A 24,312-nucleotide genomic window follows, 5' to 3' on the forward strand; every position below is an offset into this window, starting at 1 on the left:
CTTCAAACACAGCATCCAAAGCCATATGTAGAAACGCATAAGTTTTTTAAGCATTTCGCTCTGTTGAATTCTTTACAACTCATGGCGCTCTCTTCGCCATCTCACTACGAGATTCTCGGCCTCACCCCCACCCTCCTCAACTCCCAGCATGACCCCTCCACACTCATAAAGCAGGCCTATCGCAGGGCCCTCCTCCGTCACCATCCCGACAAGGCTGCTGCTGCTACTCCATCGGTCTCACTATCGGCCTCATCCCCGTCTCAGCTCTACACCATAGACCAAATCACACAAGCATTCACAATTCTCTCATCACCACGCCAGCGTAGCACCTACGACGCCAACCTGCGTCTCACCAGAGCCAACGGCGACGGTTCACAAGCTCGTTTTCAGACAGGCATTGAAAACATCGACTTGGACGATTTGCAGTTCGATGAAGGGGAAGAGCGCTGGTATAGATCCTGTCGCTGTGGCAATGATCGCGGGTATTCCTTTCAGGAGTCAGATTTGGAAGAGGTTGAGCACGAGGGGGTGCTCATGGTTGGCTGTCACGACTGCAGCCTTTGGCTTAAGGTTCACTTTGCCGTTATAGATGAAGCAGATGACAGTCATTTGTCGACATCAAATAAAAAGGAACCGAGTTGACCTCATTGTATAATTTGCCACAAAATGCATGAAAAGGACGAAGCGTGACTATTGGGTAGCAAGGCGTTTTTAGGAGTCAAGCAATCAACAAGTATATGTAGAGGTTACTTTGGTAAAAAGTAAAATAATATTAAAAAGCAATTTTAGTAGTTTTTATTTGTCCAGACGGCTACGCATCAAGAGTCTAAAAGCAGAACCTCCAATATGCTCTTCTTCAATCCTCCCTGCCAGTCCGTTGAGGGGGGAACCAAATCGGTCCTCTCCCCGAAAGTTGCGTGTTTACCTAAACGATGCCGAAGCTCTTGATCAAAAACGAAGTCTTCCATCCACTCCGTAGACACCAGCCCATCCGATACCAAAGCGACCAAAGCCTAGAGATTCATCCTGCGCTCCCCTGACTGAGTTTACTCAGCCTTGGGCTCCTCAGCGGGGGCGGCAGCCTCGGCTGGGGTCTCCTCCTTGGCGGGGGCATCGGCCTGGCCAGAAGTGTTCTCGGCCTCAGAAGAGGTCCAGAGAGTCTTTGGTAATGAGTTAGCAAAACATGTGCAATCAATCACGGGGGTGGGATAAATGCGAACCAGGTTGTCACGGAGCAGCTGCATGATGAGGGTAGAGTCCTTGTAGCTCTCCTCGCTGAGGGTGTCGAGCTCTGTGTGGCGGATGCGTCAGCGAAATTCAATTAGAGTAGCCAACGAAATCGGCTTCTTTTCCCATCTCAGAAGAGAAAACTTACCAGCAATAGCATCGTCAAATGCCTGCTTAGCGAGGTGGCAAGCCTGGTCAGGGGCGTTGAGGATCTCGTAGTAGAAGACGGAGAAGTTGAGCGCAAGACCCAGGCGGATAGGGTGGGTAGGAGGCAGCTCGGTCTGGGCAACCTCGGTAGCAGCCTTGTAAGCCTCGAGAGACTTGTCGGCGGAGTCCTTGCGGCGGTCGCCAATGGCGAACTCGGCAAGGTAACGGTGGTAGTCACCCTTCCTGTGATGGGGAAGAAGAAATTAGCTCAATTCGGCATATTGGAATCAATGGAAGTAACATGGCATGCGCACATCTTGTGGTAGAAGACCTTGGACTCTCCAGACTTGGCAGAAGGAATCAGGTGCTTGTCAAGAACATCGAGAATATCATCGCAGATCTTGGCAAGCTCGGCCTCAATCTTCTGGCGGTACTCCTTGATAAGGGTAACCTGGGAAGAGTTGCCCTTAGACTCCTCCTTCTGCTCGATAGAAGTGACTATTCTCCAAGAGGCACGGCGGGCACCAATGACGTTCTTGTAGGCGACGGAGAGGAGGTTGCGCTCCTCGACGGTCAGATCGCGGTCCTCGGAGGCGACGATCTTCATGTTCTCGACCATCTCTGTTGGGAAACTTCGGTCAGCGCGGTCGATCGGGGAGAGACAAAAACGATCAACGAACCCTCATATCGCTCGGCCTGCTCGGCGAGCTTGGCCAGATAAACAGCATCTTCGTGACCCATTTTGACGGTTGGTTTTTGAGATTTTTTGGAGTTTTATGGCAGCTGGTCTCAATCAGTCAGCAGGTTGCACGCGTCCGAGATGGCGTAACGCAGAAAGTAAGAGAGTTGGATCAGGCACAAAGGCGAGTGTTTAGGATTTGACAAAGGGGAATGGGGAGAATTTAAAACGAAGAAGGAAAAAAATCAGTGCAAGGGGAGCAAGGCAGCAGCCACAGCCTCATCGAGATGAACAAGTAAATCCTGCGCGAAAGCACCGTGGCAGGAACAAGTGCCGCAGGGCTGACTTTACGACAAGGCCCAAGTGAGGCTTGCTCCCCCGCTCCTTAAACCCCACCAAAGGGGTTTAAGAGCGAATGCGCCAGCTACCGCGACAGACACGCAGGCCTCCGAGCGAAGGGAACAAAGGCGATTCCAGGGCCCAATAGCGCTGATAGAGTCGCAAGCAGCTGCTCAGTCCCAACGCGATTGACGGCTCTGGAAGCGCTGCCTCTTGCGTGCCCGGGGGGTTGCCAGGCCATGACGACAGCGAGGAGGGGCGCGCGCCATGCCATAAGGCGCTCACATAGCGAGGCGGGAATGCTATCAGGGCGGGAGAGGATGGGCTGCTGTCGTGGGCAAAGGAGAGTGATGGAAAAGTTCGGCAGGATGCATAGGGCGGGAGAGATACGTACGTGCGATGAGACGCGGTTTTGGGAGAAAAGGGGGGTTGATGCTTCGTTGAGAGAGAAGAAAAGGGAATGGAACTTGCAAGATTTAAGCTGTTGCTGAGGTCGGGTCCCAGTTAGCCAACGCATTGATTCAAGCGTCCTAATAGCGAATAGCGGTTGTCGAACGCTTTTGCCCACGGGCCTCACGTGCCGTAGAAGCCTCACCCTTTTCAGGGCTTGGGTGGGCAAAGTACAGGAACATGTGGGTACTTGATCAACGCCTGTTTGAACAGTCGAAAGGCCTGCTAATCTCGTACATCTAGGTACCCTCCCTCACACTGACCCTGTCTCTCCATCACGTCACAGTGCTGAGAACAGGTACCACGGCAAGGTACAGGTTGCCGGTACATACAGGGAGGATGGGGGCACCCAACCAAAAGAGAAGCAGAAGCACCCAGCCTGCAAATACTGCTTCTACAGGACGAGAAATAGCACCAACCGAGACCTAATGCGCCAAGTGGGTGGCGTTGACGTATTATTGAGTTAGTCCTAAATCGAGTGATGGGTCGTCATCATCCTGTGCCTTGGTTGCCTTTTTGTTCAAGTTTTTCTCAAAGGGCATATCGCGATTCGACGTTCTTGTTCGCCGTGGTGGCTGCCTGGTGTCATTGCAGCCAATTCGCATCACCCTCCCAATCATTGATAAGATGAGGCTCCGACAATCCAGTCACGCGGCTCTGGTCAAATGGTCGGCAAGAGATTACGCCCATGTTCAGCAGTAAACTAAGGTACTGGGTATTCATTTCCCTTTATCCTGGACGGCAATCCAGCTCCTTGCGCATCCCCACTCTGAGATGCGTTGGAGAGCATCTAATCTCTCTGTGAACCAAATAAGGTATATTCATAATATCAAGAGCAACACTCGTACCTGCTAGGTAGTATCTAGTGGTAATAAGAGCGTAGTACTTTTTGATCATCCAACCAAGTTGATGCGATGGGTGAAATTACCATTACATCATACTCCCTTGGGTGTTAATTTCCACTCGCACCTCCTGCAGTTGAACCGTGATCCTTAGTAAGCAGGAGTGCGATCCTGATCTGGACCGTTACGAGCCGACAGTCCTACATTACTTACCCGGGAAACAATGTTTACCAGCAAATGAAAAAGTAAAAGGAAATATGAAATAGCAATAGCCCAGCAATCAATCAAATCATGATTAGTTGTCAGAGGAAATTGCAAAAACGGCACTTTTTCTCTACTTGGATTTTCAGCCATCTGCTGGTATGGCTACCCGTCTTCATAATCTATACACCATGATTATCTTGTATACAGAGCAAGAGAGCATGCTGGATAGCCAAACACTTCCTACATCGACAGAAAAAATACAAGCTATCAGCTCAGCGTGTGAAGTAAAATGCTTAGACACCGTTAACCATTGAAAAAATTTCCATCTTTGGGGTCTGGTTCTATTCGATTCTGTACCTGTCTAGTAGATGGAGAATGTACTCCGTATGTACGTAACCATTCGCACCGAAATATCCCGGCATCCACATCAGCTGCTTGCGCTTGAGTCTAACTCAACGCATCTGATCAGTCCACCACATTATCTGATCGTATCGTGATGTACGATTCTCGGATTGAACCGTCTCTGCATGACGAGTGACGATTGTTTTGAGGGATGAAGCAGGTTGAATGCTTGCCAATGCCAATAGAAGCTCCTGTCTGGTGCTTTGCTGCTTGCTTGCTGAAATTTCGAAGTCATATATAAGCAGTTACTTAACTTGACCAATTCAATACACATCACCTGCGAACCTGACAGGATAGGTAATGATATAAAATTTATTTTGGAGGATTTTATTTAGAAAAAGCATACTTGCAGCCTTGCATCCATCATTGTGATTTCGATTACCATCTGGAAGCCTTGCGAACAATCTGCCATCTCTCCACAGCCCCCAGAAAAAAGCAGCAACGGCACTATTCCCGATTGACGGCCATCGAACCACTGGATTGCCGGCCTATGACGCTCAGCCCCTCAGGCCACTCCCGAGTCTGTAGCACAAAGCTGCTCTCTGCTGCGGTTCAGCTCCTCAGGCCAACAAAGCTCCAATTGCGACAAGCAAATTATAACCACTTCCCTCCCCCACACTCAATTTCCACCCTTCAACCTACACACCTCGAATCCCTTTCCGCCACAGAAAGCTCAACAAAGACCCTCAAAAGATGCTCCGCACAACCCTCACCAAGACGGCTGCCTTCCGTCCCATGCGCGCCGCTTTCACCACCACTGCCCGCGCCATGAGCGAAGGAGACACTGGTGCTCCCCCCAAGATGGGCGGCCCTGGGTAAGTGACAAATCCCCAATTCAATGCAGCCGAATCGGACAAGAAAGAGATCGCCATCTAACGATCAGCTGCGCACTGTCATAGCGACGCTTTCCAGCGCCGCGAAAGAGCCTCAGAGGAGTACGCCATCCGCCAGCGCGAGAAGGAAAAGCTCCTCGAGCTCAGGAAGAAGCTCACCGAGCAGCAAGAGCACCTCGACCGCCTTGCCAAGCACATGTACGCGCAACAGCCCTCCTCGTAATCCCTCCCCAATTGACCCGCCCCCAATACTAATGAACCGGACTCCTTCTTAGCGATGAGATCACCAAGGAACAGGGTGGCGAGCAGAACTAAAAGAGGGAAAGACAACAAATGAGATGAACTAAGAAGACAAAACCGATTCATGTTGGCCTATGCGGGCCATTGACTGAGCAGTTCAGTCTGGAAGTTTGGGAACAAGCAACTCCTCTGGAGATCGAATTGCGCTATACATTGTTTTCATATGCTGCGTATTTTCCCTGTTGCCGCCTACCTAGGTACTGTACAGCTACATGAACTCTTCTCCATCTTACGAAAGAAAAACAAAAACAAATAATATAAAGAAAGGAAAAAAAAGGAGCTGCCCCGGTGCTGTGTTCCACCAGGTCCCTATTTGATTGTGCATGTGAAAAAAGCCTTTATTAGATTCATTCTTTCCTGATACCATCCCGGAACTCCAATTTCAATCACCCATGTCCAATAAAATGCTTCACCTCCGTCCCATGTAAGATCTATAGAAACTCTCTGCCACATCGCTCTCTCCGCTTCCGTAGTGGCTACCCATGTTGCTGCTAGATTTCTGCGCCGCTGTGACCTTGGCTTGCAGAGCTGAGGAGTTGGCATCGATCCATTGCAGCTGTGTAAGATGGCTGTTCAACACCCGAACGATTTGGCTCAGCTGCATCTTACCGTTAGCAAATACTTGTTTTGTAGATTGAAAATTTACATCAAAACTTACGGGGTCCTCTGCCTTTGCTCCTTTGCTCAAAGTACCGGAGATGTCATTGATCTCCTTGACCATCTTGGACAAATCTCGCGACTTCTCGTCGAGTTGCTGGGTGAGCTTCTCCGCCAGCTTATAAGTGCGTTCACGTTCTTGGTCAGGTCCTCCAAGTTGCTCGCCAGGGCCCATCTGCTTGGCAAACATATCTTGGACTTCTGACTCGTAACGGTTCAGCCAAGCCTCCAGCTCCTCCTGCTGGCTTTCCACAGCGGCGAGTTGGCGCTCAATCTCATGGCTGGCCCGCTCTGCCTCGAAAGTGTCCAGGTATAGCTTCTGAATCTTTTCGCCATTGTCTACCAAGTTTCTGTCCCAGTTGGACACAATGGTAGCTTGTTCCTTGAATTGCTTCTGGTACTTGGACAGATCTGAAGCCCACCGCGTGACAATATCCTCCATCGTCTTATTCTTTAGCCGGGCCATCTGAGAGGGGGGGCCGGTAGTGGAAGCTCCCAAAGCGTTGGTGGTACCGGTCGTGGCAGCTGGCTTCGCAGCATCTTTATCGCCACCAAGTTTGGCTCCGAATAAGCCGCCGCTCGTGGCCGTCGTGGTAGCTGGTGCTGCAGTTGTCGTGGCTGCGGTGGTGGATGCAGCTGTGGCAGGCTGAGAAGTAGCAGCAGCAGCTGTGGTACCAAACAGTGAAGTAGCAGGTTTGGCTGTTGTTGGGGCTGCTGAGGATGAAGTCGCAGTAGTGGCGGCAGCTGGCTTTAATCCAAATAGACCAGAAGCGGCGGCGGGAGCGGCGGTAGATCCAGAAGCTGCAGAGGTAGTGGTCGCAGCAGGGGCTGTTCCAAAGAGACCTCCCGCAGATGTTGCCGCTGGGGTCGTGGTAGCAGCCGGCTTAGCTCCAAACAGAGAGCTAGTTGTTCCAGCAGTGGTCGGCGCCGCAGCAGTTGTGGATGATGCCGGTGCAGCAGTGGTAGTTGCGGTATTGCCAAAGAGGCCTGTGGTTTTCGGTGCGGCAGCCGTGGTGGCGGCAGGTTTGGCGCCGAACAGGCCACTTGTAGATGACTGAGTTCCACCGCTGAACAGCCCTGATCCTGATGTGGCAGCAGCCGCGGGCTTCTCAGTCAAGGCTGAGGTTGAAGTAGCAGTAGGCTTTGCCCCAGCGTTGCCAAACAAACCACTCGATGGGGCAGCAGTCCCAGTGTTTCCAAACAAGCCTGTGCTTGCAGGTTTGGCTGGCGGTACACCGGCCGGCGTCGTCGATGGCATAGAGAACAGGGGCTTGGCGGGAGTTGCAGTAGCGGCAGTGCTGGCAGTAGCCGGAGTAGGAGCTTGGGAGCCAGAGGCTGGTGTTTTGGCCCCAAAGAGTGAAGAAGGGTTGGCGGTTCCAAACAGATTCCCGGCAGTTGGAGCAGGCGTTGGAGTTGTCTGTGCATTGGCAGTCTTGCCGGCATTGTTTCCGAATAAGCCACCACTCGTGGACGGAGTGGTAGATGCATTGTTGCCAAACAGACCACCAGTGGATGGTGCTGTGCTAGTTGTCGCGCTGCCAAACAAGCCGCCCGAGGTGGTAGATGCTCCAGTGGCCGCGCCGCCAAAGAGACCACCTGTCGCCGGAGTTGTCGAGGATCCTCCACCAAACAGGTTTCCTCCCGAAGTGGTAGGAGTAGCAGAAGCTGAAGGAATGGCATTTCCTGAAAAGAGCCCGCCAGTAGCTGGCTTCTGCGCAGCGGTGTTGCCCTGGCCTCCAAACAAACCTCCCGGGGGGTTGGTGGCTGGAGTCGTCGATTTTCCGAAAGAAAAACCAGGAGTTCCAGAAGCAGCAGGAGCAGTGCCAAATAGACCACCTGCGGCTGGCGCTGTGCTGGTTGTGCTATTGGGCGCGGCGCCCGAAGTGCTCGGAGTTCCAAAGCTGAAAGCCATGGCGATTGGGGTGGTTTATCTGGTGCTTGTTTGAATCGTCGGCGGTCGTGATGCGCGCGCGGCAGCTACTTTGTAAATCAGGAGATTCAATAGGATTTCATAATATCCCAAAGCTCAACCAAGATGAAGACGGAGAATTGGAGGCCGTGCGGGATTGCCGACAGCTCACCCAGGGATGGTTCGGGTTCGAGAGGGAAGAAAACGAAAACAAAACTACTGAGCGGCCCCAAGGCTGATGGTTGGCTAGGTGCTTTTTTCGCGGTTCTGTTTTCTTAGGAGCTTAGGCCTAGAGCGCGCAGCCGTGCTGTGGCTGGTGAGAGCCTCTTCACGAAACGCCAGCCACAGAGATCGTTACCAGCCACAACCTCCATTGTACAGAAAGTACCAGGTACTAGTGGCCTTCTCCACGTGACGATAGCGCGAGCACGCCTCCAGCCAAGAGCTCCATGCTTGTATGATAGTCGACTTACCAACGACTCAGACACCTTCATTTCCTGGCTAGATATTGCGCCCTTTCCCCCTTTCAAGCTTGGGCGAGTCTAGACATATACGGTTGAACCACTGTGCAAACGGCATGTCCTGAAGACGCTGGTGTACCTGGCCTCGACGCCGACATAGGACCACGCCCCCATTGCTTTGAACTACATACCCGATATTCGCCTCCACGAATCGAACCCTGGATCCGGATACACCCCTGAACCGATTTGCCAATAGTTTTTCAGCTTTATAGAGTGCCAGCACGAAGCAATGGCGGACTCCCGGGAACTTGAACCCCCGCCGCAGACCCACGTCGAGGACCCGGGGGCCCATCAGCTGGGTATGTCTTTGTTCTGGATATTGGACGATGCATGTCATGCCTAGGCCTTGCTGACATTTCATAATAGCTGAGGCTTCAGATTCGGAAGACCAATTTACAGACGCGCAGTCTGCGCCCACGAGTCCAGGCGTCAGCTCGCCGCTCCCCAAGACAAGAGTAGAAAAGGTTGACAATGAGCCGTCATATGGAGAAGTGCCTGGTACCGAGGCATACGAGAAGAGGGAGCAAGATGCCGAGCCTGATGAGATTGCCGTGATACCCGTGAAAGATCCCGAGTCCTCACCTTCTACTCCTTTGGAATCGGTTGCTGTTCCCGTCACAGTCGTCGAAGAATCTACAGGCGATTATCCTGGCCAACACGACCCACAGGAGCAAGAGAAGCACAAGGCAGATGCTACCCCCGATATAATATTGAGCCCAAATGGCGAGATAAGAAGTGGCAATGAAGATGCCATCTCAGGTATGGATACTTGAAGAGCTCTCAACACTTAAAGTACGACACTAACTGACTGAGCTGAAGATGCTCCTCTTTCACCCACGTCCTCTTCAGGTCGCTCCAGGAGGGACTCTCACACATCTTCCCAACCAACAGTTTTAGCTACACAAAATCAAGAAGCAGATGAGGAGGTAGCAGCTGAAGAAGAGGAAGACGAGGTCGACGATTTCGGGGACGATTTCGATGACTTCGAGGAGGGCGGTCACGACGATGACTTTGATGACTTTGAGGATGGGTTTCAACATGCCCAGCCCACAACCACAGCATCGGTGCCTCCACCAATTCTCCAACAACAATCATTACCATTTGTATGTGCATGATTTCTTCGCCAAATATGAAGCTGAAAATCCTAACCCTTGCTTCTTGCCTTTCAACGCTAACATTCATGCAGTCGATACCCGACTTCGATGGGCTGAGCCTGGATGAAGTCATCTCCGCAGTAGAACCGAATTTACCTAATCTCTTCCCTCCCGAAGAGCTCGACTTCCAACCCTTTCCGCAATTATCAAAAGATTCATCTATTTTCCTTACGCCACGTTCTGCCTCCCTATGGTCCCAGCTCGTCGCTCCCCCGCCTCTCGCGCCACCCGATTGGATTCGTTCACGGACGCGCCGCCTATTTCTCGTCTCTCTCGGAGTTCCCGTAGATTTAGATGAAATCCTCCCAGCCTCCAAGCAGAAGAAGCTTGTGCTGCCGTCACTCAACATCCCTGCATCCTCACCTAGAGGCTCAAGCGACTTGCGATCAGCGACAAGACTAAAACAAGGCGACGGAAATGCTTCGTCTACATCAATAGACTCTCAGGGGAAGCCGTCAACTTCTAAGAGGAGGAAGGGGCCGCCACCTCAGCCGGAACTAGACCTGGTGGTAGCGAAGCATCTTTGCCAGACGACGGATGAAGCACTAGACGGCATGACGGATCAAGAATTAACACAGCATGTGGCCAAGTTAGAAGCCATGCAGGGGGCAGCCAAAGAGGTGCTGGATTACTGGACAAAACGGACAGATGAGAAAATCGGGGATCGCGAGGCATTTGAAGGTGTTATAGAAAATCTGGTAGCACATGCCCGAAAAGTACGCAAGTAGATTTGCATCATGTATAGTAAATACTATGAATTGCCCCAATTTCTAAACTAAATGATTCGGTAGCGGCTTGTGCTTTTGTATCTTGTCCCATTATTCATGTCCATCCCCGTATGTCAAGTTGATTTTCTTCCAAAGTTTTCCTATTGTTAGTTGGATTGGTAGTTATATCAATTGACCACGCAGAAGCTCGTTATCCTCGTCTCTTTAGCAAGATTATCTTGTTTGACTAGCTATTCTCGGCTGCATATATAAGCTACCTGGTAATATCAGCGAGTAGATGTGGGTAGTGATAGTAGTAGATACTAGATGAAGGCGGCGATAGTAGCAGATGGTAGAAAAAAGAAGTGATAGTAGCAGATACTAGAAGAAGGTAGCGGAAGTAATAGATGAATCCGTTGGGATGATGATTAGATAGAAAATGCTATTTTTTCATTGTCCTTCAATGGAGAATTGCCACTTCGGAATTGATCTTGATAATCTGATCGCGCCCCTGCTTTCCAGTACCTCCTAATCTTACGTGCTTTGGCAATCGAATTGGGATAATTTGAATTTTTTTTTTGACTATAGAATAAAAAAGCTGCCTTAACCCTATTAAAGAGATACCCTTAGGCGTAGCTTCCAGCCCAAAATTCCATAATAAATCGCTATTACCTAGACAAGTTTTCTTTCCGGCTCTACGCTTATGCGGAGCTGGGCTCCAGAGTAACACCACTAAACAATGCATATTAGCTTCAAGGTCTAAACTAATAGAAGGGATATTGGGGAAGGGGAAATGAGAAGTGGGCAAAAAACTTACGCAGCAATAGTAGCCCATCCGATAAGACGCCAGTGCTTGTCGATACGTCGGCTGAGGGCGACCTTCTCACCGATGTCTGTGCAGACGGGGCTGGTCAGGACCAGCTTGGCAGCATCGTTCTTGATGGCGGCAACCTTGGCACCGGTTGATGTGGAACCAATGTTGACCATGATGACTTCGTTCTTAGCCAGCTTGGCGACCTTGGCTTGCTTGCCATCTGCGGTCTTGACACCCAGCAGACGTCGGAGGAGGTAGAAGTTGATTTCGATTTCGCTGTAGATGTCGGGCAGCTTGCCCTTGAGACCGAGGACGAAACCGACGAGACGATCAGCACGGCAAAGGGTAGGGTCGATCTGGGTACCGACACCAATCAGACCACCAGGCACGGCGTACTTGAGGTCGTTGCCCTCCGAGTTGAGAGAGATGACCTTGCTGAAGAGGGGAGTGCACTTGAGAGCACCGCTGTTGTCGCGTGAGACAATACCGGGGCGGATCTCAATCTCGTCACCAAGCTTGAGGACACCGTGCAGGATACTGCCACCGGCAACACCACCCTTGAGGTCGTCGATTTCAGCACCGGGCTTGTTGACGTCGAAGGAACGGATGACGATCATGCGGGGCTCCAGAGAGAGGTCTCTGACGGGCACGGGGATGGTGTGAACAATGGCGTCGAGAACAGCATCAACGTTGATCTTGAGCTGGGCAGAGATGGGGACGACGGGGGACTTTTCGGCAACAGTTCCACGGATGAACTTGAGGATTGACTCATAGTGCTGCTGGGTAACCTCCTCTCTCATCAGATCAACCTTGTTCTGAAGGATAATAATGTTCTCCAACTTCATAATCTCAATGGCGGCCAAATGTTCTGACGTCTGGGGCTGAGGGCAGGATTCGTTGCCTGCAATGAGAAGAAGGGCGGCGTCCATGACAGCGGCTCCTGACAACATGGTGCTCATGAGAATATCGTGACCAGGGCAGTCGACAAAGCTGGAAGAGGTTAGATATCGAAATAGTCAAGTCTTATATTACCATTAATTGGCTAAGGAGGGGTCGAGGGGAGCAGTTGATACGTACGAGACGTGTCTTAGTAGTCGGTATGTACCACCACAGCCATCTCTCTCGCAAGGAGGGTCAACCTCCTTCTCACTACCGTAGCTTCGGTAGCATCCCGGACGAGGGCAGGCGGCGTTGTCACACTGGTAGATCTTGGCGTTGGCGTATCCAAGCTTGATGGTGATGTTACGGATCAGCTCGTTCTTGAATCGAACGGTCTGAACACCAGAGATGGCCTTGACGACAGTGGACTTTCCGTGAGCGACGTGACCAATGGTACCGATGTTGATAGTCGCCTGGCGAGCAATAATCTCGGGGGTGAGGGGTGTCAAGACGGAAACATCGAGATCTTTAGGATCGGTCTGTGGAGGCAGCGGGGGTTTTACTGCAGCCTGGTTGGGGATGACGGGGTTAGACTTCTTCAGCGCCGGCTTAAGGGCCTTGTCTTCGAGGGATTCGACGTTATCCTGGGCGTCGATGGACTCTCCAGAGTCCGAGTCGGACTGGATATCGTCGTATTTGGGGTCGTCGGACATTGTGACGGGACGTGGACGTGGGCGGGGCAGTTGATGCTTGGGAGGTCGAGAGAAGGTATTCTGCGAAGAATTTTAAGAATTGGAGAGCTTCGACAGTTTGAGAGAAGCGAGGGAGCTCACGTGCAAAACAACCAAGTTTAATGGGGAAATGCAGGTGCCTCCAAGGTTTTGGTTGCTATAAAATTGCGGAGGTTTGCACAAGCAGCCATTTCACCGTCGAGTCAAAATTCATCGTGTGCAGCATGATGACTCTTACGCTAAACCGGGTTTGGTGCGATAAACTGATAAGGATTCTTGCCCCTCCACAGCCAGAATTCGGCAAGCCCCTCTATGGAGCTTCATGGAACTGATTATGGCAATGAATTAGGGAGTACGGATACAGTAGACATTTAATCCAAATATCAAAAGATCCGAGTCATGATAACGGCAAAAAATAATGTTACAGGAATAAAACAAAAGTTAGATTAACAAAAATTTTCAGCCAAAGGCTAAAACTTCGAGCGCTAAAGCTCGAGAATTGATAGCCAAAGCTCCTACCTAGGTAGTTAGCCGCATAGTACAATGACAGGCACAAGAAGAGCAATTATACACTAATGTACCTCATACTAGATAGTAGTAAAATATACTAGGAAAATATTTACCATACGTAGTAGTTGATAGTAGAGAAGGTAGCAATAGTAGCAGATGGTAGAGAAGGTAGCGATAGTAGCCGATACATGAAGAACTACCTACCACGCCAACACCATCTAGGAACATACAAGTACTCATATGTGCCTGACGATCCAGACACTGAACTGGAGTCTCCCTCAACAGTCATTGTACGGTACATACGAACAAACACCAAACCGCAAGCGGCACACATACCAATGACACTGCGTAGGTAGGTAAAGAGTACTAACCTATATTAAAGCTATTGGACCTAAGTGTTCTTTTCTGCCTCGTTGCAGCACTCTTAGTATACACGCCCGATCGCTCATTTGACGGCCCACCGAGCTACTTGTATCAAAAGCAGCGATAATCCTGATAGGTACCTTAGGTACGGGTAGAGAGGTACAGGCGTCTTTTTTAGATGAAAAGTAAAACGATGACTCAAAGTGGCAGCGGGATGCTGAGTGGAAAAGCTGTGCGCTCTCGTAGCTGAGGGCACTCTCTCTTTATCTTGAAAGCAGGAAATAGAGATGTTTCATTATTCTACTAGGTACTGAGCAGATAACTTACAACAACCTAGAAGTTGCTATACGTATTCAAGAAATCTCATTTGGGTACAAGAGCTGAAGCTGCGCTATTCCTAGGTACCTAGTAAGTACCAAGGTTGAACGTGGAATTACACTGGCTTTGGTGAGAGTGAGAGCCAACTAACCTAGCCCTGAAGAGAGAGCTTTCACGCCACCCAGGGGAGAAACTACACGCATGACGACGCTGTTATTCGAAAGAGATGAAGGGCCGATCAGGATGCATGAGTTGGCTGAAAAAAGCATTTAATTCTTACGTCTTGTCTATCCGGCGGAAGATTACTACCAGTAGTTCACCAAAGCAGGGACCGGTCGTCTGGTCATTGGTCGGGATAATTCGATAAACGACATCAGCCGGTCTGTGCCCGCAAGCAACTGTCGAGCTCACAAAGATAAAGTCCTGCTAGGTAGTTTAGTAGTTCCAGGTTAAATGCTTGTGGCGGCCGATTTATTCCCGGGAGCTCTACACAACTTCACATGGCAAGTTACTCGTCACTCGATTTCACCTCTAGCAGTGTGCTAAATGCTGACCCGATGACGTGCCTGGGTGTTTGGTGATTTCCCGGTAGATGGGGTTGTCATGCAAGTAAAGTGATGACAGGCCGTATGGGGAAGAAACGGGTGTTGGGGGCGATGCAAAGCAGAAGAATTGAAGAAATGTTGCTCTGCTTTGGGGTTGATGGGGGCCATAAACAAAAACCCGTACATACAACGAGGGCACTTGTATCTGTTGGTGATGAGAGATGCAACCGTGCAGATGCTTGGCTCTTGGTGTGGAGACGGACAGTATCTTGACGGGCTTCATGCTATTACTACTATCACACTGATGTGTTCTGAAACTGTGTGTGTGTACACCTACCACAGTACTCGTATATAGCCAAGTGGTGGAAGCAATGGTAGCACGGGCACTTTGTTGCTCATGACATGCATGCACCCATACCATGAACCGACAATGGAGATGCTCGTCGTACAAGGCAGGGTCCACACGCGAAATCACCCTGCACGAAAGCGCCTCCATCACCATGAACAGGCCGTGTTGTTGCTGCCGTACTCTGTAGCACCGCCTGTGCATTTGGTATATCTCAGTATTACAAATAGCACATGCGGCTCTCCGGGTCAACGACAACTCTGCTCCGCAGCAGACACAAGAGAAAGAGAGCTGCAACACGGCCCACGGGCAAACCCGTTGACCGCCCACCCCCGGATGGCGATAAAGCCGGAGCTGTAGTATGGAAAAGGCGTAGACGAACTTTGTTGTGGGGGATGGTCAGCGTCTGCTGACGGGCTTGGTCGGGCTCTCACGCCACGGGCTGCCTTAGTGCCAACGATGGAAAAACGAAGAAGAATAAGAAGGAGAGAATGGACTGCATGAATGAATCAGTTGATTAGATGGAATTGAGACAAAATCAAAATCAAGTTTTGGTGGGCGGCTGCTGAAGCACATCGGTGGGTGTTGTTTAAAATAGCAACACGAGCTTGATGGACACATAGATTTCAATTTCGACCATGGACGGGTTGTCTTGAGAGGAAAAAAATCTGGGCGCGAACAGACCCGGGCCCTGGCAGCAGCAAATCCCATATCTCTGATTGCCGCCGACAGACTGCAGTGGCTTGCGCCCATCACAGGCGTCTGGCTCCCTGATTGGCCCGAGAGCGTGCGGGCACAGAGACATTAGCACTTGGAGCCCCTGCAATGGCCCTAAAAAGGGCCCGCGGGTGCCTCTGGGGCTGGGCCAATCAGGATGCCGGGCTGGGGCCTCGTCTCAATGGAAATTCGGGACCCCGGCGGCAGCTGCAGCGCGTCGAGCGGAGAAAGAGCAGCCGCTGCTTTTTGATTGCTTGCTGGAAGTGAAGCCAGAGAGAGAGGAGAGGCAAAAGACAATCGAGGCGAGAGAGAGAAAAAAAACTAGCAAGGGGGGGAGGCGTTGCCGGCTTACAAGTTGAGTTAGTATGGCTGCGTACTCGTTTCTTTTGACAGAACGACCAACTACGAGGTTTGTCAGCCACTTCCGGGTCCGCGCCCGCCAGCAAGGGAAAAAAAAGAAGGAAAGGAAAAAGACGTGCCGGGCTCAATATTACTCGTCAAGTGCGTGTGCTCGTATGGCACACACGGCAGAGTCAAAGTTGATGGACGTTGGTCCCCGGAGTTTAAAGCTGGGTGAGATAATAGTGCAGCCGTAGCCTTGCGTGATTCTTGTCTTTTTACCATTGTCTGTTACCTTACCGACTTGTCTCTCCTCCTCTCTTCTGTTCTATACCTGCCGTATCGTCCGTCTCACTCCATCTCACCACGCAAATTGCTCGTACTCGTGAATATACGCAGCTGCCAGCAATAGACAGACAGGACAGGCACACGCATTCAGACCCGCCCTCAAAGCGCCCAATCTGCACAATCAGACCCTCCAGAGCCAATCTGCATCTCGCCGTGGCCAGTTCGGCGGCTAGCCGCGCACGCCTCTGGGCGCATCACACCCTCCAGTCGCCTATCAGATCGCCCGCCATCCCATCCAATATCGTCGTATGAGCTGGATTGGGGGCCCTTGCCATCGAACACGCCCCTCAACCCAGCCAGAAAGGCGAGTAAGAAAAGAGTAGTAACCGGTCTCGGCTCCGCAGAAGCGAGGAAAAAAGAGAGCTTGCATCGACCATCTAATACTCGCCGGGTTTCTTTTTTTGGCCGGCGCCTCGTCCTTCTTGTCGAATGAGCTCGTCGCATCTGTGTCGTCGCCGTTGTCCTCAAAACTCTTGCGCTCCCGCCACGCCTTTTGGAGTCCTCCCTTTTTCTCCTTCTTGCTCCTTGATAGCTGGACTCGCCACACTTTCTTCAATCGTGATTACTGTACTGTTGCTTGTTTTGGTGTATTCCCTTACTCTCTTTTTTTCTTCTGCTACGAGGCCTACCACATCGACTGGGTCGAGAGAGTTTGGGTTCTCGAGTGTACTGTCCTGTCTCGACTTACACGATCAACACATACTGCAACATATTTGATTTCCACTCAAACCTCCCCAAATAAAAGAAAAACGAAATACATAAAAGTCCAAAAATGGACAACCAAGGTTCGTCATCACTGACGCAGGAGACGAAGCCGTCTTCAGCGCAGCAAGACGCAGCTGTCATTGACACACCCACGCCCGCAGGCTTCAACTTTGGCGAGAAGAAGCGGCCCGCCGCTCTCAACCTCACACACAACCGAACTGGCACCTCGTCAAGTTCTTCATCAGAGAGCTCGCTCAAGGTACCGCGGACTCCTCGCTTCGCTGAGGCAACGTCTGTCCACTCGCCCATCGAGAACGGCGTTTCACCCTTTGCCGACCCGCCCAACGCTCAAGCCTCCGACTCTCAGCCTGGCGATGTCGGCTTTGGCTACATCAGCAACTCGGGCAGTGATCGCGAGTCTCTCCGCATGCCAAAGTCTCCCCTCAAGAGCGCCATGAGGGTACCTGGAACCCCTGCTAGGACACTCAACCTCATGAGCCCTACGTTCCGCGAGGAGGACATTCTGGAGAAGCGAGAGCAGCAGACGGAAAAGGAGCAGGCAAGAGATCTGGTACGTCTATTCAAGATCAATCTGAATATCTAAACAAGAAAAAAGAACGACAGCTAACATGACTCCCACTCTAGAAAATCAAGGTCCGCGTACGCATGGCCAAGTTCGCCCTCCGAAGTGTCCACTTCAGCTGCTCGCTCATCATCCTCGCCATGCTCTCGTCGTCCTTTGCCATCTTCAACGCCACAAAGTCTCTCCCCCAGCAGAGCAAGATGCCCTCGTGGGCCAACGGAACCAACCCCTGGGCCCAGAAGCTCGTCCTCGCCATGGCTTGCGTGTCTCTCGCTATCTCGGTCCTGGTCTTTGTCGCATACTGCCGCGGAGGACATCGCCGCGCTGAGAAGGTTGGCACTTATTATACGATTTTCGCTATCGGTTGGGTATGTATATACTGGATTTTAGATCTTTGTTATTTGGGCTTGTATCCAGACTAACACCTCTCCAGTTCATCGTCAGTCTTATCCTATGGGTTCTCGCCGCTGCCGTATTCTCCAACTCTAAAAGCAACGGCAACAACAAAGACATGTGGGGATGGTCCTGCGTGCAAAACACTCGATCTGAGGTCTTCGCCGACAAGGTCAAGTACTCCCTGGTGTGCCGCCTGCAGAACTGGACCCTCATCTGCATCATCATCGAAGTCGTGCTTGAGGTCATCAGCATCCTTCTCTACAGCGTCATCTTCTACCGCTACTACTCCAAGCGCCGCCTGCACAAGTCTATGGATGTTCGTGACCGCGCCCGCTCCGATCTCTACCTTGCACAGCTTCGCTCGCAGTCTGCACCCAACACCCCTGGTTTCCCACGATCTCCTGGCATGGGAGGTGTTCCGATGACGCCCAGCATGTTCCCACCCAAGTCGCCCGCTCTTAGCCAGTACGCCCTGTCGCCTCGCCACGCCCCGGCCAACTTTGGCAGCCTCGGCGGCATCGACGAGAAGAGCACCTTCACCCCCAGCGTCCAGGTCGTCGCTGAGCCTCCTTCTCAATTCTCCAAGCCTCAGCTTCCCTTCAAGCTCCAGGCTCCTCCCACAAAGGCTCCCTCTGCCACGCCCAAGACTCAGAGCCCTCTGTCTCCGGCACCGCCTCAGTCTGAGACCCTGCACGATCACGCTCCTGTAGCAGCAGATGAGCCAACATACGATGCTGTGCCCATCCCCGGCGCATACAGCGGTGCCCCTCCCAACAACTTTGGCCAGGCAATGTAAGATATGACCAACAACACGAAAAAAGGAAAAACAACAAAAACAAAAACCTTTCAAAATTGTGATGACGATATTTTTTACTCTTCTTTACTTTCTTTTGTTTACTACTTTTTGATGATGCGAGATTAAAAACCTCCCCTGGGGAACAGGATGATTATTTCCTCGAGTTATTTTATGGGTGAGAGAAAGGAGGTCAAAGGATGTTAATTACCATACAACATATACCACTTGGGGCGTTTTTTTTACTTTTTGCTATTTTTATTATTTTTGTTGGAGAGGGCAGGCAAATGATTGGAAATCTCATGTCGTAACTGGATTCGACAGTACTCTATGGACATATATATACTATGTACCTGTATATCTGTGACAACTTTTCTAATTGACAGTACATTGATCACGTTAAAACCGTTTCTCCTCTTGCTTTTGTGTGAACTGTCGGATTTGCTCGTTTGAAAATGTGTTCTTGGTCTCATACTTGGGAAATTGTGTATGAGCTATTTATAACCTGAGGGATGGGTTAATGACTTTAGTAGTAATGCCATATGGAGAGTACACGAAGGAGCAAAGAGACTACAGTTAGTTCACTTGACATGATTTCACGTTGACACAGAGCAGACAAGATTGAAGTAGTACTAAACTTTTTTGAAAAAAAGACATATCATGATAGCGACTCCTAGATACAGACACTCAGAGGCGACAGGAACAGGGTCCTAAAAAAAAGAGAATCATTGCATTACTTTTGGTTGCCCGCCACACCTTCATGTCATTAAGGTGCAAAGGACTTCCTGAGCCTTCGTCACGCAGCCAATCCTGCCCCCCTTTTTCCTTGCAAGTCGCCCCCTCGAGACCGGCTTTTTCAAAAATGCGGTCCCGGATGCCCCCCTCTCTAGAAACGTTTGAATCTATCAGCAGCTACCGTCAAATACTGGAACGATGCCTCTTCCCACAAATGGTCCCCAACTATCATAAACAGGGCTACGCGATATCAAAAAAAGATGGTAGCCCGGAGCGGGTGAAAAATAAGACGCGGTGGCAATCTTTCTTTAGATGAGATCGGCAACGTTCATGGGCATTTCCTCAATCTGGGTGCTGTAGAACTGTTCAATCTCACGCATCATGCGGACATCGTCGGCGGTGACAAAGTTGATGGCAACACCCTTTCGGCCGAAACGACCACCACGGCCGATACGGTGGATGTAGTTCTCCCGGTTGGCGGGGAGATCGTAGTTGATGACCAGGGAAACCTGCTGGACATCGATACCACGGGCCAGCAGGTCAGTGGCGATCAGGACACGAGAGGAGCCGGATCGGAACTCCTTCATAATCAGGTCACGCTGAGCCTGGTCCATGTCACCGTGCATGGCAGAGACGGTGAAGTCACGGGCAGTCAGCTTGTCAGTGAGCCAGTCGACCTTTCTGCGGGTGTTGCAGAAGATGACGGCCTGGGTAATGGTCACGGTCTCGTACAGATCGGACAGGGTGTCGAGCTTCCACTCCTCCTTCTCGACAGCAATGTAGAACTGCTTGATACCTTCCAGGGTAAGCTCGTCCTTCTTGACGAGGATACGGACGGGGTCACGCATGAATCGGGTGGTGACCTCAAGGACGTCCTGGGGCATGGTAGCGGAGAGCAGGACAACCTGGGTGGACTGAGGAAGGAGCTGGAAGATGTCGTAGATTTGGTCGGTGAAACCACGCTGGAAGAGGCAGTAAATGTTAGCAAAGCCGTATCACTAGCCGAGAAGGCATAGTTCGAGGGTTCCTTACAGAAAGCATCTCATCGGCCTCGTCGAGGACGAACATCTTCATGGCGTCGGTCTTGAGGAAACGACGCTGGATCATGTCGTGGACACGGCCGGGGGTACCGACAACGACCTGGGGGCCGTCCTGGAGGGCCTTCATGTCCTCACGGACGCTGGTGCCACCAATGCAGGCGTGGCACTCAACGTTCATGAAGTCGCCAATAGCGACAACGACCTTCTGGATCTGCTGGGCCAGCTCACGGGTGGGGGCAAGGATCAGGGCCTGGCACTGCTTGACGGCGGGGTCGATCTTCTGGAGAACGGAGATGGAGAAAGTGGCAGTCTTTCCAGTACCGGACTGGGCCTGAGCAATGACGTCGTGGCCCTTGATAACAGGCATGATAGCACGCTGCTGGATAGCAGAGGGACGCTCGAAACCGTAGGCGTAGACTAGGCCCCTGTTAGATTTTGGCCCCTTTTTGTAGGAAAGTCGCTTCGTGCGGGAGTGGAAGAGGGATAGCACTCACCACCTCGGAGGAGCTCAGACTTGAGGTTCATGTCATCAAAGGAGTCGACGGTCTCGTCGTAGTTAGACTCGATCTGTCCTGTAACGCAACCATCGTTAGCAAAAAATTGTCAAGAAGCAGGGCGGGGCGGCCATGGGGATCGCAAGGTTGGGTATCGTGGGGTCGTAAGTCAAAAAGAGTCTGCGAGCGTTTGCGCGCACAAGCAAGGCCTCCGGACGACTCCGACATCACAATCCGCCAGCCATATGATGGAGATTTTGCAGTCCAACTCACCCTCGGGGACATCCTCGAGTCCTTTGTCAGCCATGATTGCGGTTGAAGAAGAAAATCTAGATCAAGCACAGCTCGACCTAGAATAGTTGAAGAAAAAGTAGGCGGGGTGGTAGCGACAAGAAAACAACAGACTTCTCTCGAGAGAAGGCTGGGAACGTTTGATAAACTGAAAAGTTGTCGACTAGATTCGTACACTCTCGATATATACGAGAGCAGAAGGAACCTAGGAAAAAAAAGTCGTGATGATATATGCAGTGAAGGTGGGAGAGAGGAGAGAGAAAAAAAAGACGACTGAGGGGCGATGCTTGTTTTTTTTTTCCTACCCACCATGGCTGTGGCCAATCACTTTGGGGTCGGGGTGGCCTGGTGGGGCAGCGGTTAGGGTACCTAGAGCACTGTACAGGCGAAGTTAGCATTCAAGAATTTTTTTTTCCATTCTGTCAATATGGAGTACAGTGCACTAGCATACAGTAAGGTCGCCGGGCTGAGAGGGACTTAGTCCCTACCTAGCGCAGTACACTTTGTGGCGGGTTCTGCCTACAAGTTACATTGCATGGATTACATGTGGTGTTGCTGGCATCGAGTCACAGAGGATTTGGCTTATCTCACAAAAGGCATGGATGTTTTGTGACTCATTGGGGAATGTTAATAATTTTTTTCTGTTTGCTAAATCTCAAACTTTGATATAATACAATATAGCTAGTGTTAATCGAAATCTTGAGCCTCGGTGGCAATCAATATTCGTACTAACTCGACCTCCATTTACCCTTACGAACGAAACTTTGCTTCGTGCGTATGCGGAGGATACTATATTAGACAACTCTTTTTTCGCCAACATGACCCTTTTACTTCTTGCTTATAAACTCAAACACTTGTTGTACGTCAATATTAAAACGGCTGGGTAGTTAGCTGCTTAATAGACACGCTTGAAGGGAGGTACAGGCTTGCACTCGTTCTCGTCCAGAGTGGTGGAAATGACCTTGCGGTATGTCAGGTCCACCTTGCCGTGAGGCTGCTTCTGGAAGCTGAGAGTGTGCTTCATCCAGTTCTCGTCGTCACGGTCGGGGTAGTCCTCACGGGCGTGAGCGCCACGAGACTCCTTTCGGGCAGCAGCGGCGGTGGCGGTTTGAACACTGTGACATGCAAAAGTTAGTCATAGTTCTCGTCACATGTGATTTGGGTGTCGTAGATAACACTTACGCGCAAGTCAACAAGTTTCTCAGCTCAAGGGTCTCGACGAGATCTGAGTTCCAGATCATGCTGCGGTCCTTGATGCCAACATCCGCAAAGGTTGAATCAACCTCGTTCATCCTGCGGACACCCTCGTCCAAGCTCTCCTGAGTTCGGAAAACACTGACCTCGGTCTGCATGGTCTTCTGCATGGCCAAACGGATCTCAGCAGTGCTCTTGGGGCCGTCAGATGTTCGGATCTTGTCAAGGACCTCAATGTGGTCAGAACCAGCATCGGCAGCGAGAGGCTTCAGATTGGCGCCAGGGGTGAAGTTGTCACGGATGGTGTGGGCAACGGCACGACCAAAGACGACCAGATCCAAAAGGGAGTTGGCGCCCAGTCGGTTAGCACCGTGGACAGACACTGAAGCAGCCTCACCGCAAGCGAACAGGCCAGGAACGACCTTGTCCTGGCCGTTCTCATCAATAGTGAGAACCTCACCAGTGTATCGGGTAGGGATACCACCCATGTTGTAGTGGACAGTAGGCAGGACGGGGATGGGCTGCTTGGTGACATCGACACCAGCGAAAATGCCGGCAGTCTCAGAAATACCAGGAAGTCGCTCAGCGAGAATTTCCGCAGGCAAGTGGCTGAGCTGCAGGAAGATGTGATCCTTCTCAGCACCAACACCACGACCCTCGCGGATCTCCATTGTCATTGATCGAGAGACAACGTCTCGAGAGGCGAGATCCTTGGCAGTGGGGGCATATCGCTCCATGAAGCGCTCACCCTCGCTGTTCAAGAGATAACCACCCTCACCACGAGCACCCTCAGTGATCAGGCAGCCAGCGCCATAGATACCAGTGGGGTGGAACTGAACGAACTCAAGATCCTGGTTGGGCAGACCAGCTCGGGCCACCATGGCCATACCGTCACCGGTACAGGTGTGGGCAGATGTGCAGCTAAAGTAAGCACGTCCGTAACCACCAGTTGCCAAGACGGTGTTGTTGGCTAGGAATCGGTGCAGAGTGCCGTCTTCCTGGTTGTAGGCGAGGACACCACGGCATTCACCATCTTGCATAATCAGGTCGACGGCGAAGTACTCGATGAAGTAGTTGGCGTTGTATCGGAGAGACTGGCCGTAGAGAGTGTGCAGAAGAGCGTGACCAGTTCGGTCAGCGGCGGCACAGCATCGGTAGGCTTGACCACCCTTGCCAAACTTCTGCGATTGACCACCAAAAGCTCGCTGGTAGCTAAAACGAAAAACATCCGTATTAGTAAAATGTGGGGGAGGGGCACCAAAGAAGGTGTTTGGTATCATGGCATGATTGAAGAAACTCACATCTTGCCATCCTCAGTTCGGGAGAAAGGGCAGCCGTAGTGCTCCAGCTCGATAATGGAAGCAGGGGCCTCACGGGTCATGTAGTGGATGGCATCCTGGTCACCCAGCCAGTCGGAGCCCTTGACAGTGTCGTACATGTGCCATCTCCAGTCATCTTCGTGCATGTTTCCCAGGGCAGCGTTGATACCGCCCTGAGCAGCTACCGTGTGACTTCGTGTGGGGAAGAGCTTAGAAATACAGGCGGTCTTGAAGCCAGCTTCGGCAAGACCCATTGTTGCTCTCAGACCTGCACCGCCGGCACCGACAACAAGTGCGTCATATTCATGATCCTAATAGTCGCGACACATGGTCAATTGACAACGTCCTCTTGCATCTTGTCTCGCTGACCCGGGGAGATGTCAATCCGGGGGGGGGGGGGGGGGGCTGGGGGCCGCGAAAAAAATGGTGTAATTGGATCAAAACAATTGGGGGTAGTAGGGTTTCGAAAAAATGTCCGTGT

The 24,312-nt window shown here is 51.3% G+C and overlaps 9 protein-coding genes across 9 annotated transcripts in view; 4 read left to right on the plus strand and 5 right to left on the minus strand.

Moving 5' to 3' along the window:
• Positions 1-20: 20 nt before the first annotated feature.
• Positions 21-780, plus strand: V8C40DRAFT_241636 (uncharacterized protein). The gene has a single exon (XM_083215061.1). It carries the CDS (start codon positions 82-84, stop codon positions 640-642), a length of 561 nt encoding a protein of 186 aa, XP_083075104.1. The 5' UTR covers positions 21-81; the 3' UTR covers positions 643-780.
• On the minus strand, positions 733-2,296 carry V8C40DRAFT_195484 (14-3-3 domain-containing protein). The gene is made up of 4 exons (XM_083211907.1): positions 2,055-2,296; positions 1,689-1,995; positions 1,376-1,617; positions 733-1,291 (listed from the first exon to the last, which is right to left on the minus strand). Exons 1-4 carry the CDS (start codon positions 2,113-2,115, stop codon positions 1,047-1,049), a joined length of 855 nt encoding a protein of 284 aa, XP_083075105.1. The 5' UTR covers positions 2,116-2,296; the 3' UTR covers positions 733-1,046.
• A 2,255-nt stretch (positions 2,297-4,551) lies between these two features.
• V8C40DRAFT_195423 (mitochondrial ATPase inhibitor, IATP-domain-containing protein) lies at positions 4,552-5,635 on the plus strand. Its single transcript, XM_083211905.1, has 3 exons — positions 4,552-5,105; positions 5,190-5,321; positions 5,399-5,635. The coding sequence occupies exons 1-3, from the start codon at positions 4,984-4,986 to the stop codon at positions 5,436-5,438; spliced, it is 294 nt and encodes a 97-aa protein (XP_083075106.1). The 5' UTR covers positions 4,552-4,983; the 3' UTR covers positions 5,439-5,635.
• V8C40DRAFT_195432 (Nsp1-like C-terminal region-domain-containing protein) lies at positions 5,595-8,230 on the minus strand. The gene has a single exon (XM_083211906.1). The coding sequence runs from the start codon at positions 7,990-7,992 to the stop codon at positions 5,833-5,835; it is 2,160 nt and encodes a 719-aa protein (XP_083075107.1). The 5' UTR covers positions 7,993-8,230; the 3' UTR covers positions 5,595-5,832.
• Positions 8,231-8,466: 236 nt separating this feature from the next.
• On the plus strand, positions 8,467-10,439 carry V8C40DRAFT_241653 (DUF5102 domain-containing protein). Its single transcript, XM_083215062.1, has 4 exons — positions 8,467-8,809; positions 8,877-9,269; positions 9,330-9,613; positions 9,697-10,439. Exons 1-4 carry the CDS (start codon positions 8,740-8,742, stop codon positions 10,390-10,392), a joined length of 1,443 nt encoding a protein of 480 aa, XP_083075108.1. The 5' UTR covers positions 8,467-8,739; the 3' UTR covers positions 10,393-10,439.
• Positions 10,440-10,836: 397 nt separating this feature from the next.
• V8C40DRAFT_241655 (translation initiation factor eIF2 subunit gamma) lies at positions 10,837-12,987 on the minus strand. Its single transcript, XM_083215063.1, has 4 exons — positions 12,898-12,987; positions 12,263-12,837; positions 11,189-12,175; positions 10,837-11,103 (listed from the first exon to the last, which is right to left on the minus strand). Exons 2-4 carry the CDS (start codon positions 12,775-12,777, stop codon positions 11,073-11,075), a joined length of 1,533 nt encoding a protein of 510 aa, XP_083075109.1. The 5' UTR covers positions 12,778-12,837; positions 12,898-12,987; the 3' UTR covers positions 10,837-11,072.
• A 3,902-nt stretch (positions 12,988-16,889) lies between these two features.
• On the plus strand, positions 16,890-18,881 carry V8C40DRAFT_195630 (MARVEL domain-containing protein). The gene is made up of 3 exons (XM_083211908.1): positions 16,890-17,557; positions 17,632-17,937; positions 18,003-18,881. Exons 1-3 carry the CDS (start codon positions 17,054-17,056, stop codon positions 18,759-18,761), a joined length of 1,569 nt encoding a protein of 522 aa, XP_083075110.1. The 5' UTR covers positions 16,890-17,053; the 3' UTR covers positions 18,762-18,881.
• A 508-nt stretch (positions 18,882-19,389) lies between these two features.
• Positions 19,390-21,628, minus strand: V8C40DRAFT_241670 (P-loop containing nucleoside triphosphate hydrolase protein). The gene is made up of 4 exons (XM_083215064.1): positions 21,301-21,628; positions 21,028-21,105; positions 20,526-20,950; positions 19,390-20,455 (listed from the first exon to the last, which is right to left on the minus strand). Exons 1-4 carry the CDS (start codon positions 21,332-21,334, stop codon positions 19,802-19,804), a joined length of 1,191 nt encoding a protein of 396 aa, XP_083075111.1. The 5' UTR covers positions 21,335-21,628; the 3' UTR covers positions 19,390-19,801.
• A 309-nt stretch (positions 21,629-21,937) lies between these two features.
• The window catches only part of V8C40DRAFT_241672 (FAD binding domain-containing protein), a 3,033-nt gene continuing 658 nt past the window's right edge, over positions 21,938-24,312 (minus strand). The window contains exons 4-6 of the mRNA XM_083215065.1: positions 23,814-24,142; positions 22,501-23,724; positions 21,938-22,433 (exon numbers count right to left, since the gene is read on the minus strand). Coding sequence (XP_083075112.1) covers positions 22,214-22,433; positions 22,501-23,724; positions 23,814-24,142 — 1,773 coding nt within the window. The 3' untranslated portion in view covers positions 21,938-22,213. The remainder of the gene's footprint in view (positions 22,434-22,500; positions 23,725-23,813; positions 24,143-24,312) is intronic.

This window comes from Trichoderma camerunense, assembly GCF_050948025.1.
Source record: "Trichoderma camerunense strain CBS 138272 chromosome Unknown V8C40scaffold_6, whole genome shotgun sequence".
Taxonomy (NCBI): Eukaryota; Fungi; Ascomycota; class Sordariomycetes; order Hypocreales; family Hypocreaceae; genus Trichoderma; species Trichoderma camerunense.